At 39.8% G+C, this 17,533-nt stretch overlaps 1 protein-coding gene across 1 annotated transcript in view; it reads left to right on the top strand.

Annotated features, from left to right (window-relative positions):
- Nucleotides 1-17,264, top strand: part of KIN (Kin17 DNA and RNA binding protein) — a 96,600-nt gene extending 79,336 nt beyond the window's left edge. The window contains exon 13 of the mRNA XM_053716431.1: nt 16,228-17,264. Coding sequence (XP_053572406.1) covers nt 16,228-16,290 — 63 coding nt within the window. The 3' untranslated portion in view covers nt 16,291-17,264. The remainder of the gene's footprint in view (nt 1-16,227) is intronic.
- The last annotated feature ends 269 nt before the right edge of the window (nt 17,265-17,533 follow it).

Genomic DNA, 17,533 nt, shown 5'->3' with positions numbered 1-17,533 from the left:
TTCGCGATGACGTTATTGCTGCACACTCACAGGAACCGCCGCATCCCTGGCCACAGCTAGAGCAGCAACCGCTGTGTAACCAGGGCGGCGGAGGAAGTGGCGTGACAATTTAATTTTCTCTTGTTAAGTGTATCCAGTCCACGGATCATCCATTACTTGTGGGATATTTTCCTTCCCAACAGGAAGTTGCAAGAGGATCACCCACAGCAGAGCTGCTATATAGCTCCTCCCCTCACTGCCATATCCAGTCATTCTCTTGCAACTCTCAACAAAGATGGAGGTAGTAAGAGGAGAGTGGTGTATTATAGTTAGTTTTTTTTCTTCAATCAAAAGTTTATTATTTTTAAATGGTACCGGAGTGTACTATTTTATCTCAGGCAGCATTTAGAAGAAGAATCTGCCTGCGTTTTCTATGATCTTAGCAGAACTAACTAAGATCCACTGCCGTTCTCACATATTCTGAGGAGTGAGGTAACTTCAGAGGGGTAATGGCGTGCAGGTTATCCTGCAATAAGGTATGTGCAGTTAACATTTTTCTAGGGATGGAATTTGCTAGAAAATGCTGCTGATACCGGATTAATGTAAGTTAAGCCTAAATACAGTGATTTAATAGCGACTGGTATCAGGCTTATTACCTGAGATACATACTCTTATAAAAGTGCAATATAAAACGTTTGCTGGCATGTTTAATCGTTTTTATATATGCTTGGTGATAAAACTTATTGGGGCCTAGTTTTTTTCCACATGGCTGGCTTGATTTTTGCCTAGAAACAGTTTCCTGAGGCTTTCCACTGTTGTAATATGAGTGGGAGGGGCCTATTTTAGCGCTTTTCTGACATTCAGCTTCCCTCTGCATGATACAGGACATCTCTGAAGGGCTCAAAAGGCTTCAAAAGTTGTGTTTGAGGAAGGTAACAGCCACAGTAGAGCTGTGGCAGTTGTGACTGGTTTTAAAAACGTTTTTTTTTCATTTGTTATTCCGTTTTTGGTATTAAGGGGTTAATCATCCATTTGCAAGTGGGTGCAATGCTCTGCTAACTTGTTACATACACTGTAAAAATTTCGTTAGTGTAACTGCCTTTTTTCACTGTTGTTTCAAATTTTGACAAAATTTGTTTTTCTTAAAGGCGCAGTAACGTTTTTTATATTGCTTGTTAACTTGGTTTAAAGTGTTTTCCAAGCTTGCTAGTCTCATTGCTAGTCTGTACAAACATGTCTGACACAGAGGAAACTATTTGTTCATTATGTTTAAAAGCCATGGTGGAGCCCCATAGGAGAATGTGTACTAAATGTATTGATTTCACCTTAAACAGTAAAGATCAGTCCTTTATCTATAAAAGAATTGTCACCAGAGGGTTCTGTCGAGGGGGAAGTTATGCCGACTAACTCTCCCCACGTGTCGGACCCTTTGTCTCCCGCTCAAGGGACTCACGCTAATATGGCGCCAAGTACATCAGGGACGCCCATAGCGATTACTTTGCAGGACATGGCTGCGATCATGGATAATACCCTGTCAGCGGTATTAGCCAGATTTCCTGAATTAAGAGGCAAGCACGATAGCTCTGGGGTTAGACGAGATGCAGAGCGCGTAGATGCTGTAAGAGCCATGTCTGATACTGTGTCACAATATGCAGAACCTGAGGACGGAGAGCTTCAGTCTGTGGGTGACATCTCTGACTCGGGGAAACCTAATTCAGATATTTCTAATTTTAAATTTAAGCTTGAGAACCTTCGTGTATTGCTTGGGGAGGTGTTAGCTGATCTGAATGACTGTGACACAATTGCAGTGCCAGAGAAATTGTGTAGACTGGATAAATACTATGCAGTGCCGGTGTGTACTGATGTTTTTCCAATACCTAAAAGGTTTACAGAAATTATTAGTAAGGAGTGGGATAGACCCGGTGTGCCGTTTCCCCCCCCCTCCTATATTTAGAAAAATGTTTCCAATAGACGCCACTACACGGGACTTATGGCAGATTGTCCCTAAGGTGGAGGGAGCAGTTTCTATTTTAGCAAAGCGTACCACTATCCCGGTTGAGGACAGTTGTGCTTTTTCAGATCCAATGGATAAAAAATTAGAGGGTTACCTTAAGAAAATGTTTATTCAACAAGGTTTTATTTTACAGCCCCTTGCATGCATTGCACCTGTCACTGCTGCGGCGGCGTTCTGGTTTGAGGCCCTGGAAGAGGCCATCCATACAGCTCCATTGACTGAAATCATTGACAAGCTTAGAACACTTAAGCTAGCTAACTCATTTGTTTCTGATGCCATTGTTCATTTGACTAAACTAACGGCTAAGAATTCCGGATTCGCCATCCAGGCGCGTAGGGCGCTATGGCTTAAATCCTGGTCAGCTGACGTGACTTCAAAGTCTAAATTACTCAACATTCCTTTCAAGGGGCAGACCTTATTCGGGCCTGGTTTGAAAGAAATTATTGCTGACATTACTGGAGGTAAGGGTCATACCCTTCCTCAGGACAGGGCCAAATCAAGGGCCAAACAGTCTAATTTTCGTGCCTTTCGAAATTTCAAGGCAGGTGCAGCATCAACTTCCTCTGCTTGAAAACAAGAGGGAACTTTTGCTCAATCCAAGCAGGTCTGGAAATCTAACCAGTCCTGGAACAAGGGCAAGCAGGCCAGAAAGCCTGCTGCTGCCTCCAAGACAGCATGAAGGAAAGACCCCCTATCCGGCAACGGATCTAGTAGGGGCAGACTTTCTCTCTTCGCCCAGGCGTGGGCAAGAGATGTTCAGGATCCCTGGGCGTTGGAGATCATGTCTCAGGGATATCTTCTGGACTTCAAAGCTTCTCCTCCACAAGGGAGATTTCACCTTTCAAGATTATCTGCAAACCAGATAAAGAAAGAGGCATTCCTACGCTGCGTGCAAGACCTTCTAGTAATGGGACTGATCCATCCAGTTCCGCAGATGGAACAAGGACAGGGTTTTTATTCAAATCTGTTTGTGGTTCCCAAAAAAGAGGGAACATTCAGACCAATTTTGGATCTAAAGATCTTAAACAAATTCCTCAGAGTTCCATCATTCAAGATGGAAACTATTCGAACCATCTTACCCATGATCCAAGAGGGGTCAGTACATGACCACAGTGAACTTAAAGGATGCCTACCTTCACATTCCGATTCACAAGAATCATCATCGGTTCCTAAGGTTTGCCTTTCTAGACAGGCATTACCAATTTGTAGCTCTTCCCTTCGGGTTGGCTACAGCCCCAAGAATTTTTACAAAGGTTCTGGGCTCACTTCTGGCGGTTCTAAGACCGCGAGGCATAGCGGTGGCTCCTTATCTAGAAGACATCCTGATACAGGCGTCAAGCTTTCAAATTGCCAAGTCTCATACAGAGATAGTTCTGGCATTTCTGAGGTCGCATGGGTGGAAAGTGAACGAAGAAAAGAGTTCTCTATCTCCTCTCACAAGGGTTTCCTTCCTAGGGACTCTTATAGATTCTGTAGAAATGAAAATTTACCTGACGGAGTCCAGGTTATCAAAACTTCTAAATGCTTGCCGTGTTCTTCACTCCATTCCGCGCCCTGCGGTGGCTCAGTGCATGGAAGTAATCGGCTTAATGGTAGCGGCGATGGACATAGTGCCATTTGCACGCCTGCATCTCAGACCGCTGCAATTATGCATGCTCAGTCAGTGGAATGGGGATTACACAGATATGTCCCCTCTACTAAATCTGGATCAGGAAACCAGAGATTCTCTTCTCTGGTGGTTATCTCGGGTCCACCTGTCCAAGGGTATGACCTTTCGCAGTCCAGATTGGACGATTGTAACAACAGATGCCAGCCTTCTAGGTTGGGGTGCAGTCTGGAACTCCCTGAAGGCTCAGGGTTCATGGACTCAGGAGGAGAAACTCCTCCCAATAAATATTCTGGAGTTAAGAGCAATATTCAATGCTCTTCTAGCTTGGCCTCAGTTAGCAACACTGAGGTTCATCAGATTTCAGTCGGACAACATCACGACTGTGGCTTACATCAACCATCAAGGGGGAACCAGGAGTTCCCTAGCGATGTCAGAAGTCTCCAAGATAATTCGCTGGGCAGAGACTCACTCTTGCCACCAATCAGCGATCCATATCCCGGGCGTAGAGAACTGGGAGGCGGATTTTCTAAGTCGTCAGACTTTTCATCCAGGGGAGTGGGAGCTCCATCCGGAGGTGTTTGCTCAATTGGTCCATCGTTGGGGCAAACCAGAACTGGATCTCATGGCGTCTCGCCAGAATGCCAAGCTTCCTTGTTACGGATCCAGGTCCAGGGACCCAGAAGCGACGCTGATAGATGCTCTAGCAGCTCCTTGGTTCTTCAACCTGGCTTATGTTTTTCCACAGTTTCCTCTGCTCCCTCGACTGATTGCCAAAATCAGACAGGAGAGAGCATCAGTGATTCTGATAGCGCCTGCGTGGCCACGCAGGACCTGGTATGCAGATCTGGTGGACATGTCATCCTTTCCACCATGGACTCTGCCTCTGAGACAAGACCTTCTAATACAAGGTCCTTTCAATCATCCGAATCTAATTTCTCTGAGACTGACTGCATGGAGAATGAACGCTTGATCCTATCAAAGCGTGGCTTCTCCGAGTCAGTCATTGATACCTTAATACAGGCACGAAAGCCTGTCACCAGGAAAATCTACCACAAGATATGGCGTAAATATCTTCATTGGTGTGAATCCAAGAATTACTCATGGAGTAGGGTTAGGATTCCTAGGATATTGTCCTTCCTCCAAGAGGGTTTGGACAAAGGATTATCAGCTAGTTCTTTAAAGGGACAGATTTCTGCTCTGTCTATTCTTTTACACAAGCGTCTGGCAGAAGTTCCAGACGTTCAGGCATTTTGTCAGGCTTTAGTTAGAATTAAGCCTGTGTTTAAACCTGTTGCTCCTCCATGGAGCTTAAACTTGGTTCTTAAAGTTCTTCAAGGGGTTCCGTTTGAACCCCTTCATTCTATTGATATCAAACTTCTATCATGGAAAGTTCTGTTTCTGATGGCTATTTCCTCGGCTCGAAGAGTATCTGAGTTATCTGCCCTACATTGTGATTCTCCTTATCTGATCTTTCATTCAGATAAAGTAGTTCTGCGTACAAAACCTGGGTTTTTACCCAAGGTGGTTTCTAACAAGAATATCAATCAAGAGATTGTTGTTCCATCATTGTGTCCTAATCCTTCTTCAAAGAAGGAACGTCTTTTGCATAATCTAGACGTAGTCCGTGCCTTGAAGTTTTACTTACAAGCTACTAAAGATTTTCGTCAAACATCTAACCTGTTTGTTGTTTACTCTGGACAGAGGAGAGGTCAAAAGGCCTCGGCAACCTCTTTCTTTTTGGCTTGGGAGTATAATCCGTTTAGCCTATGAGACTGCTGGACAGCAGCCCCCTGAAAGGATTACAGCTCATTCTACTAGAGCTGTGGCTTCCACCTGGGCCTTTAAAAATGAGGCTTCTGTTGAACAGATTTGCAAGGCTGCGACTTGGTCTTTGCTTCATACCTTTTAAAAATTTTACAAATTTGATACTTTTGCTTCTTCGGAGGCTGTTTTTGGGAGAGAGGTTCTACAGGCAGTGGTTCCTTCCGTTTAAGTTCCTGCCTTGTCCCTCCCATCATCCGTGTACTTTAGCTTTGGTATTGGTATCCCACAAGTAATGGATGATCCGTGGACTGGATACACTTAACAAGAGAAAACATAATTTATGCTTACCTGATAAATTTATTTCTCTTGTAGTGTATCCAGTCCACGGCTCGCCCTGTCCTTTTAAGGCAGGTCTAAATTTTAATTAAACTACAGTCACCACTGCACCCTATGGTTTCTCCTTTCTCTGCTTGTTTCGGTCGAATGACTGGATATGGCAGTGAGGGGAGGAGCTATATAGCAGCTCTGCTGTGGGTGATCCTCTTGCAACTTCCTGTTGGGAAGGAGAATATCCCACAAGTAATGGCTGATCTGTGGACTGGATACACTACAAGAGAAATAAATGTATCAGGTAAGCATAAATTAGGTTTTTTACCTCTCTATCCCTTTAAGAAAATTTTGCAATGAGCTGTAATTCTACAGGGTGAATTTATACCCTTTCACCCTAATTTCTACCTAAAAAACTGAAGGCACCTTCCAATAACGCCATGCTTTTCGTTGACCAATAACTACGTTGGTACACCATGACATTACAACCTGGGTTTACTGTAAGAAAAAGTTTGATTTAGTTTGTTGATACGTCTCAGGAGTGTCCTCCAGTAATGTTGGTGTATTTATCGGCAGCAATTGCCACCAGCGTGTTACGTATTTGTAATTACGAATATTAATAATTAATAGCAGTATAAAATTGCCAGTGATATCTCCAATTAATATAGCAGCATCTTGCCAATACACTCCAGTGAGATGTTAAATCTCTGTAGTGTACCCCAAATGTACACCATCGAGATTTATAAACTTGACAATAAAATTATTAAAAATCCAATACTTAATCTCAAATTAAATTAATTCTGACCAGTTAGTCTCTATAAACACATTGATTATATTTATGCAGAAAATAGTGTATTGATTATGACCAAATATATATGTCTGGTTGTTACAATATCCTATTTCAAGCAGGCTATAAAAAAAATATCTATAATAATTAATATTCAATTAAATTGTCTGGTACCTTTGTATTAATTTTAAATTAATCTGGCATTACACACCAACAGGCTATGATTATGGGCAACGCCCGAAACGCGTAAGCCAGTGTGCCACGCTATCTAGCAATACCAGATTTTTACTGCTGTATATATATTGTTTTAATGAAGATCAATAAATGTTATGTTTTATTTTAAATACAAGGAGCGTGTTACCTTTTTTGATTTTTTGAACCTATGTATTATGGACACAATATAATCTATAAATCTACCTTACTCTAAATGAATTAATTATCAAATACTACCATTAAACTTACAAGAACCATTTGTAATTACCCAACAACACTAGTACAATGCCAAAATATGGATTACTAACTTACAATGCTTAATTAACAACTAGAGATTTAACCACAATAATAAATGCAATTATTATAATATACCACAGTACCTTCGGTTTAAACTGTGAACCTTAAAATACTAAATCCTTTCCTCTAAATAATAAATTTATTTAGCACTAATATAATTGTTTATGGACTACACAGGTCTCTAAAATGTAAACTATAACTATAAATTACACTTACAACTCACAGCTGCAATTTAACTATAGCTATAGAATACCTTGATTTAATACATTAAAAATATAAAACAACCGATAATACGTTAGAAGTAAACCAATTTGAGAGTTCAATATTCTAGATAACTCTATTGTCATTCGTGGGTAAATATTGCACCAATTTTGGAAGAGAATTAAGCCCAATAATCCCTTTGTAAGCAAAAATGGCAGCAAGGCAGGATTGCAACAATAAGCAGCAAAAAGGGCCTTTCTCTCTCTGTGCAAAGAGCTTTTGTCAGAGACCAAACTCCTCCCCATTTATTAATCATTCAATATAATTTGGATACGCTCTTTGAGCCGGAGCTCACCTCTCATAGGTTACTGGGAAATGTAGCTCTCCTATTGAACACCGGGGGCACCATAGGCAACGGAATGTAGTTTCATTAGTAAATACTACAGAAAAATGTATTCAATAAAATGTATATTCAAAATATTTATTATTTCCTAGTATTAATAAACTGGTTAACATACGACCCATCTAATTATAATTTAGCATGTCTTTTTGAGAATAAACATGGGTACACTTAGAATATATATACATATGAGATATATCCTACTAATTTTATATAGTAGCGCTTTCTCATTTCATTGCTTTTTTCATGGGGCATGTGTGCTTTGACATTTCTTCCGCTTTTTGGAGATAGCGGCGCAGTATCTAAATGATGATTTTCTTATGTCTGGAGATGTGCTTCTGTGGGTGCTAACAGACGGACTTTGCTTAACTCTGCATTGTATATTTTCGGCGGGATGAAGCGCAATACAATATAAATCTACGCTTCAGCCCTTACTGTTTTTTTATGGACCCGCCTTCTCCTCTTCTCTGTCTAGAAGTGGAGCGGCACCATTTTAGTTATTAGTTGCGTCAGTGATTTTACTCTGCCTCATTCTTCGTAGTGAGAACGGAGGGGTTGTTGTAAATCAAAACACTGCATAGCTCTCTCACGTTCTGACATGGAATCGTATGCTATGATTAGGATGATTGGTTTTTATAATAGATCCAGATTTTGTGGTGTGTTGGTGTTTTTTGTTCAAAAATACTATCCTCCTTACTAAGTGTACTTTTAAGCTCTAAGTAAACGGTTAAGTACCAAGTGTGCAGATCTGGTTAGAGATAATCTTTTACGATCTCCTAAAAGTTCTTAAAGTGACAGTATATTTTTATAAGAACCTTATAAATGCTGTGGGCTGTTCTTATTAAAGTTCTTAAAATTAATAAGAACAGTATATAATTTGTAACAAGGGTTGTTCCTGTGTATTATTGCTCTTTGTTTCCTATGGCAATTTTAATTCTTTAAATTTATTTATTTCTCTTGTAAGGTGTATCCAGTCCACGGCTCATCCATTACTTGTGGGATATTCTCCTTCCCTTTTTATTTGGAGTTGTGTTCACGGAGCTTGAATGTCTGCTCTAAGGACATACTTCTGCTCTGCCTTGCATTATAGAGTTTAATGAGAAATGTAAAGGAAAATTCCTTTTTATTTTTTTCTGAGTCTCATGTCTCTAAGGATGATGCTGTTCTGGCTATGCCACAGTTTTCTCTTTAAACGTCCCAAGCCTCTATGGCGTCACATGCAGTGCCCTGCGTTTCCTCCCAAGCTCCAGGAGGAGTGTATTTGCATACAGAATTGGCAGTTAAGTTATCATCTGCGGCTTGGTCTGTTTTTTTCCCCCTTCCTACAGGTAAAATGCAAGAGGACATTTTAAAGTTCAGATACTAAGGGTTCTGCTCCACTTTCTGCCACGCAGGTGTTTCTCTCTCCTAAGTCTGGTGAGGAAGACTTGCCGGTATGTTTCTGAGGGGAATTCTCAGATTTGGATCGTATAATTCCTTCATCTGATGCTGAAGTCATCTCCTGATGCAGCGGTCAGTGGACTGAGAAAAGCATTGTGTGCTTTCTTATGTTTTTAATAAAAGTTGTTTTTATAACTGGTCATCACGTCTTTTATGTAATCCAAGTGGAGTTTAATCACCTCTGGAATCATTGGGAACGCATTGTCGTTTTGCATATTTTTCACTACATCATTGGTTCCATCATACCTTATTGAGATACATCACTGTGAATCCTGACTTTGGAACCTTTGCAGCGAGAGGATAGCTATCTGGACAGCTATTAATAGTGCTTTTGTGGCACTTCTCAAGTGCCCGGCTTCTAGTAAGTACATTTTATTATGTGCGTGAAGTTCTAACATCATTGATATCGCACTATTGTGGTGCCTTCTTCTTTCTTTTAGCTCCTTCAGATGTATGTTTGCACACCTCGTATTCTGTTATAGGAGGTTTTAGCTACTTGGACGACATCGATAACCCTGTCATTGTCAACCCTTGGAAGTTTTGTAAACTTGATCATTTCTTCAATGTTCCTTCCATTGAGGAAATGTTTCTAGACATTCTTTGGACATTTTCACAGGTGTAGGAGAAGCTAGGGATACCTGTCTCCTGTCCTTTAAAGGATTTTCCTCTTGCGTAGTCCATTTAAATGCCCGGTGCCCTAGGTAAAAGGGAGCTTTTCTACTATGGCTCAGAGAACTTTGATCCCTATGGAAGGTAGCTACTCCTTTTTAAATCTATGGATATGAAGCTGGAGGTTTTATTGTTCTTTTAGCGCAATATCTGGTCTTATAAGACTTGCTGTACTAGCCGCCGGGCATTGTAGCTGAGAAACCTGCCTGTGGTTTAGTGATACAGCCTAGGCTTTAGAGTTCTGCAGTTGCAGGTTCTATACTTTACGTTCCTCCTAATCCACGCTTCTGGCGTCTCCTTTTAGGGATAAGACATTGTTTGGACTTGGTCTAGCAGAATATCCTCTGACTTTCAGGTGAAAAGGGTTTTTTTTTTTTTTCTACCTCACGTCAAGAGAGTAAGTCTAAAGGAAGGTTTTCTTTTCCTTTTTCTGCAAGGTCAGTCATACATTTTGGAGTCCGATCTAAGATTTCCTCCCAGGGGCAGATTTCTATTTCTAGAGTATCTGCAATCCAGGTATGATGAGAAGTATTCCTTGAACTGGGTTCAAGATCTTCTTCTCTGGGAGTGATGGTTTTAGTCCCAGTTTGGGAACGGGATCTAGGTATTTACCTCAAGTAACTTAGGATACTACTTTGAAGGTCAGAATCTTTCTCCTTTGGTTCAAGAGTGCCTGTTCATAACGAACATAGACCTGAAAGATTTATTGTTCCCTTGATTAGGGATCTTCTAAGGTTTCTGAGTTTTCGTCATCCTAGACAGACTTTTAGGTCTTGGGGTATTGCAAGGGTGTTTTTCTGGACAATATATGGTTCATGTGTCATCCTTACTTTGAGCTATCTTTCTGTTAAGAGTTCTTGTCCAATCTTCTTTCCAGGGATGGGAAATGGATCTGGAGAAGAGTTCCCTTGTTCCATCCACAAGGGTGATTTATTTGGGTCTATCGCCGCTATATTCTGAATGCACACGATTCTGTCTGATTTGCGGTATGCTTAGACCTCAATAGATTATCTATCTAGGAGAAGATGTCTAACAGAGGTCAGATAATCAAGGATTTATTCCTTTTCCCCTCTTTGCAGTCTTCTGTCCGGCCAACCGCAAGCTCTAGTGGCCAGTGGATAGTTTAGTCATCTTGCAACCAGGAGGTTTGGAGTTTGGATCTAGCTGCATTTGATTTTCCTTCACTTGTCAGTGACTCTGTGTATGGAGGGAATTGGTCTGAGGGTATTCCCATGGACATCATTCCCCTTGCTATTTTCCATAAAAGGGAGAACTTTTGGATCGGTCTTAAGAGAGAGATCTAGATCAGTCGTCAGACTTTCTCCCGTAGTAATTTTTCAGGAGTATCTATCTCAGGGCACGTGCTTCTGGGGATATTCCTGGGTTATGTGACTACGGACGCCAACCTGCTGGGCTGGTAAGCTGTTTGGGTCTTGTTAAAGGATTTTGGACTCCGAAGTGTCTGCTCTCCTTTTTAACATCTTGGAGTTGAGAGCGATTTGCAATGTTCTGATGGCTTGGCCTCAGTAGTTCCTAGCTTGGTCAAGTCAGACAATATCACCTCAATGATTTATATCAACCACAAGGGAGGAACTAAGGGTTCCTTAGCCATGTAGGAGGTGACTTGGATTGTTCAGTGGGCAAAAGCTCACAATTGCTGTCTGTCATCCATTTTACATGGATGTACAATTGGGAATCGGACTTCTGAACAGACAGATATTTCATCCGGGGAGTGAACTCTCCTTCCGGATGTTTTTTTCTAGGTAAACCCTCACATGGGTGGTTCCGGAGTGGACTTCTGAGGGCGTTTTGACAGCAAAGTTTCCAGGGTACGGTTCATGGTCAACTGATCCGCAGACCGCCCTGAATAGATGTTTCTGGCGTTTTTCTGGGAAGGATCTAGTATGCAGACCTAGTGGAAATGTCGTCACTCCACCTTGGAGACTGCCTTTGAGGAAGGATCTTCTGATTCAGGGTCTCTTACTTCATCTAAAGTTTGTTTCTCTGAAGCTGACTGCTTGGAGATTGAATGCTTAGTTTTGTCAAAGCGTGGGTTTTTCTGAGTCGGTCATTGAGACAATGATTCAGGCTCGCATGCCAGTTTTTATAAAGATTTGCCATAAGATATGACGTAAATATCTTTATTGGAGTGATTCTAAGGGTAAATTTTGGAGTCAGGATTCCTAGAATTTTTATTCTTTCTCCAGGGTGGTCTGGAGAAGGGTTTGTCACTCAGTACCTTGAAGGGTCAAATTTATGCATTGTCTATTTTGCTACATAAGCGTCTAGCAGACGTGCAGATATGCAATCTTTTTGTCAGGCCCTGGTCAGAATCAGGCCTGTGTTTGTCTGTTGCTCCCCCTTGGAGCCTTACCCTTGTTCTTAAAGTCTTACAGCAGGCTCTGTTTGAGCCTTTACATTCCATAAATTTTAAGTTATCTTGGAAGGTTTTGTTTCTTCTTGCTATTTTCTTATTGCTATTCTGCTCTGAGTTTTGCAGTGGGATTCACCTTATCTTATTTTTCATGCAGATAAGGCAGTTCTCCTTACTAAGATTAGCTTTCTTCCTAATAGTAATCAGGAAATAGTTGTTCCTTCTCTGTCCTAATCCTTCTCCTAAAGAACGTTTGTTGCACTACTTAGATGTTGTGCAGGCTCTGAAATTCTATCTACAGGCTACGAAGGACAGTCAGTCTTCTGCATTGTTTGTTTTTCTGGTAAACGTAAAAGTGAGAAAGCTACGGCCACTTCTTTCACTAGTTGAGAAGTGTTATTCGTATGGCTTATGGGAAGAGAATTATAGCTCACTCCACCAGGGCAGTGTCTTCTTCTTAGGCCTTAAAGAATGAAGCTTCTGTAGAACAGATTTGTAAGGCGGCGACTTGGTCTCTTTGCACACTTTTTCAAAATTCTACAAATTCGATACGTTTGCCTTGGCTGAGTCAGCTTTTGGGAGAAAGGCTGTGGTGCCTTCTGTTTAAGTTACCTGTCTTGCCCTCCCTTATCAATGTGTCCTCTATCTTGGGTAATGATTCTCAACAGTAATTGATGATTCTGTGGACTCGCCTTGTCTTAAGAAAGAAAACAAAATTTATTTCTTGACACAGTAAGTTCACCCCCCCTCCCTGTTTTTCAGACAGTTTTTGTTATTAAACCTCAGGCACTTCTGCACCTTGTGTTATTTCCTTTCTCTCCTTTCCTTCGGTGGAATTACTGAGGGTTGTGGGAAGGGAAGTGATACTTAACAGCTTTGCTGTGGTGCTCTTTGCCTCCTCCTGCTGGCCAGGAGTGATATTCCCAACAGTAATGGATGATTCCGTGGACTCACCGTGTCAAAGAAAGAAATTTATCAGGTAAGCGTACATTTTGTTTTTTCTCTTAGTTTGGTTTTTAACCCCTTAATGACCTACCTACAAAAAATGTTCGTTAACTACCAAGGACGTGCCTGGTACGTCCTCAGGGGTTTCAGGCACTTTCCCTTCTTGGTTTGGGAACCCAATCTATTATTTGTAACCTTAATTGTAAAATTGAACGACCTGCCACCAAAAAATGGCAAGCCGTAGGTGCATCTTGTTCCTTCCTACTAATGCTAGATTTGTGTTGTACAATACTATCTCGTGTCCTTTGCGTCGTCTCTCCGACATATATCATACCACACGGGCATTTAATGAGATACACAACAAATGTAGAATTACCTGTGAAGTAGCCATTAATTTCGTACTTTTTACTGGTGTAGGGATGGAAAAAACCATCGCCCTTGATGAGACTGCTACAACTGGAGCAGCTCAAACAAGGGTAACAGCCTTTCTTTTTAGCTGATATATAGCCTGTGGTGTTCCTTTTCAAACTACCAATGTCTGCCCTAAAAAAAAAATCTTAAATTGGGTGAGCGTGTATAGGCTGGCATAGGGTAATTGGCAAAAATCTCTAGCCCTGGGTTGCACTCCTTTACTATATGCCAGTACTGTCTAATGATACGTTGAACACTAGGGCTAAACAAATGAAATTCTGATAGAAATACCATCCTCTCCATCTAGTTTTTTTTTCTTTGTTAATTTTAAAGCCTCACTACGTGTAATTTTATTTACTTCCTCAACACTTCTTTTGATGATTTCATCTGGGTAACCTCTATCCAGAAAACGTGTACCTTCATCCAATAGACTAGAACTCGCCATTCTTCATCCTTAAAGGGACAGTGAAGTCCAAAAAAACCTTTCATGATTTAAATAGGGAATGCAATTTTAAAGAACTTCCCAATTTACTTTTATCACCAAATTTGTTATCTTGGTATTCTTAGTTGAAAACTAAACCTAGGAGGTTCATATGCTAATTTCTTAGACCTTGAAGACTGCCTCTAATCTGAATACATGTTGACCACTTGAGGGCATTAGTTCATGTGTTAAATATAGATAACATTGAGCTCATGCACGTAAAGTGAGCACTGATTGGCTAAAATACAAGTCTGTCAAAAGAACTGAAATAAGGGGAAATAGGTAATAAAGGGATTATCTTTCTTTTTAAACAACAAAAATTCTTGTGTTGACTGTTCCTTTAACTATTCTCCTATCTCTTAGGAGTTGGCTCTTTAGCAAAGATCCTTTCAATGTGGGTGGATAGGCACTAGAATAGTGGAGTAAAGTATTACGGTCGGTCTCTTTGCTATATGAGTCGGTATATAAAAGGCCATTGTGTTTGTATACTTTGGTATCTTAGAAATGAATGCTCTCTTCACTGTTCACTCAAGTGAGCGTAAACTTAATATACCTTGAATTGATGTTTAATGTCTCAACAAACTTTTTAAGGGATCCAACGTCTCCCCACCATACTCGAAATATGTCATCTATATAGCGCCACCAAGTGGTGCCATATTGATGAAACAATTCATTCTCAAAACTAGGTGTTCCTCTTACCAATTCATATGTTTGCATAAGTGGGGGAAACGTTGGACCCCATAGCTGTTCCTTGACATTGGATATAAAAAGTATCCTGAAATAAAAAGTAATTATAGTAAAGAACAACTTCTAATAATTCAATTAGAAACTGTTGTTCTTCTGGGGTAAACCTCTTGCTCTCCGCTAGGACACCTTTTAATCACATCAAAATACCACTAGTGGGCGTAATGGAAGTTTACAAGCTAACAGTTTCCAACCTATAAAGGATACATTTTTCATAGTTACCTGTTAACTCATCAGTTTTTGACAAGAAGTCACTGGTGTCTCTAATGTAGGATAATGATTGTGTAACAATCTAAATAAATGGAAATGTTTGGGAATATAGTCTGTCCCTGCAACTATGGGGAGGCCAGGAGGTTTTGATAGATTTTTGCACACTTTTGGAAGGGTATCTGAGGGAAACTCATTGTATATAAAGACATCTGATATGTGGGATAATATCTCCTCAAATCACATTTTTAATGTTTTTAATAACTCTAAAGCTTCATTCTCCTGTTGGGAAAATTAAGAACATCTATTACCATTCCTGCCTCTAATCTTATTCTGCAATTTTTAACATCACCCAAAATTTTTCTTTCATGATTCAGATAGAGAATACAATTTTAAACAACTTTCCAATTTACTTCTACTATTTAATTTGCTTCCTTCTCTTGTTATCATTTGCTGAAAGGTTTATCTAGGCAAGTTCATGAGCAGCAGAGAACATAGGTTCTAGCTGTTGATTGGTGGCTGCATATATATATTGAATGTGATTGGCTCACCCATGTGTTAAGTTAGAGACTAGTAGTGCATTACTGCTCCTTCAACAAATGATACAAAGAAAATGAAACAGATTAGATAATAGAAGTAAATTAGAAAGTTGTTTAAAATTGTATTCTCAATCTAAATCATGAAAGAAAAATTTTGGCTTACATGTACCTTTAACTAAGGTAATAAAGGTGTCAATGCTTGGGTCACAAGTAACAGGTGTAAATTTACTTTTGTTTTGTAAACCTAGATATTTAATAGATAATTAATTTACCATTGCATTAGAACCAACATCCCTATGCTTCTCACATTTGGTAACAAAGGGTTTGAGCTTAAGACTTCTGAAAAACTTATGCAAGTCCTGTACTAATTTAAAGAAATCTCCAATAGTGTCCTTACAGAAAGAAAAACCTTTTGTTAGTACCTCCTCTTGCACGGTTGTCAGTACAGTTCCCTTGTTTAGGCTCCTCCATTTGTAGCAGTCTCATCAAGGGCGATAGTTTTTTCCATCCCTAAACCGCTAAAAAGTATGGAATTAATGGCTACTTCACATGTAATGCTTCATTTGTTGTGTATCTCATTAAATGCCCGTGTGGCATAATATATGTCGGAGAGACGATGCAAAGGGCACAAGATAGAATTGAACACAAATCTAAAGAGTGAAGCAAATTAAATAGAAGTAAATTGGAATGTTGTATAAAATTGTGTTCTCTATCTGAAACATGAAATACATTTTTTTGGGTTTCATGTCCCTTTTAAGCATTTTGGTTTTAAGTGCATATTGATTCATTACACAGATCATTGTTTATTTTATTTTTTTACTTACAGGGTCCATTAAAAGGAAGAAAGCTGGAAGGTGTCCCTTATGAAGATATTTCCAAACTGGCCTGATCTGTACATAAACTGTCATCTTACTGAAGAAGATTCTGCTGGGAAAATAAAAGCTCTACTATGTCAGGGTTCTATTTCTCCGTGTTGCACAGTTTAGCTTTCTGGTGGCCTCGTCTGGGAGCAAAATAGACTGTAAACTGATAGCATTTTTCCTAAAACTTTGTAGGTTTATACATTTTATTTTTTAAGTGCCCTACAGAATATTATACCAGTCGTGCTTCGGCTGTAATGTAATAAACTAAAGTTTTTGTTTTTTTACTATTTGATAATGAAGTGCTTTTTTCTATTTTTCACAATTTTTCCAATGATAGAAAACTGCAATATGGTAGAATAAACTGAAAAACACTCAGGATGCTACATTACGCTGTCGTTACTAAACCTTCAAGTTATGGAAATGTGAGCAGATGAAGAAACCTCTAGTGAAAGTGAATGAGGCAACAGCTTTAACTATTTTAGTATCAAAAATATGTGTGTGCGTCAAAATGATGACAAATTATAGTGAAAGTGGAAAATGTGTCTCTTGTCAGGACAAGCACTGAAAGATTTCCAACGTGAATAAAAAAAGCAAAATGTATGCACAATATATAATAGTTTTGAGTGCTGGAAAAGATATGAATTTCTGTAAAAGTGACATTGTAGTGAAATAATGAAATGCTTTATTTTATTAGCATTTAACTCACACTTCTTGTTGGGCACTCTATGGGGTTAAACACACTGGAAAAGTTCCACTTTGAAACCACAAGCACTGCTACTCTGGTGCTGAATACAACCTGTGATTGGTGGATTTGTGCGATTGCTACTGGCATTTAGCGCCTCGGCTGTTTCCTTTGTGGAGGTTAAACACAGACTTTCCCAGTGGGCAGTGCACAGTTTACATACTGCAATGAATGTCATTTTTGCACTACAATGTAATTTTTGAAGAGACGGTAAACAAATTGAGATTTTAAAATAAATGTTATGTATTAATGAAACAACTTAGTAATATATTTCCATAATTTATTTTGCTCTTTTTTCATGTAATTTAGCTCTATAAGATGAGGAATTTTTAATTCTCAGAACCTAAGATGCACCCTGCTGACTTCTCAAGGCCAACTCTGCTACATATTCTTTAATTGGCTTTAGCCGATAACTGCAAAATCATGCACTTTATACGAACAATATGCCCATGGCTGGCTGCGTTGTTTTCTTAGGACTAAATCCCAGATAAGCACATATAATTGGGTTCACTCAACCATAACAATTA

The sequence above is a fragment of the Bombina bombina genome, chromosome 6 (assembly GCF_027579735.1).
Source record: "Bombina bombina isolate aBomBom1 chromosome 6, aBomBom1.pri, whole genome shotgun sequence".
Lineage (NCBI taxonomy): Eukaryota > Metazoa > Chordata > Amphibia > Anura > Bombinatoridae > Bombina > Bombina bombina.
Note: the sequence above shows the minus strand (reverse complement) of the source record. Positions and strands in the feature narration are given on the sequence as shown.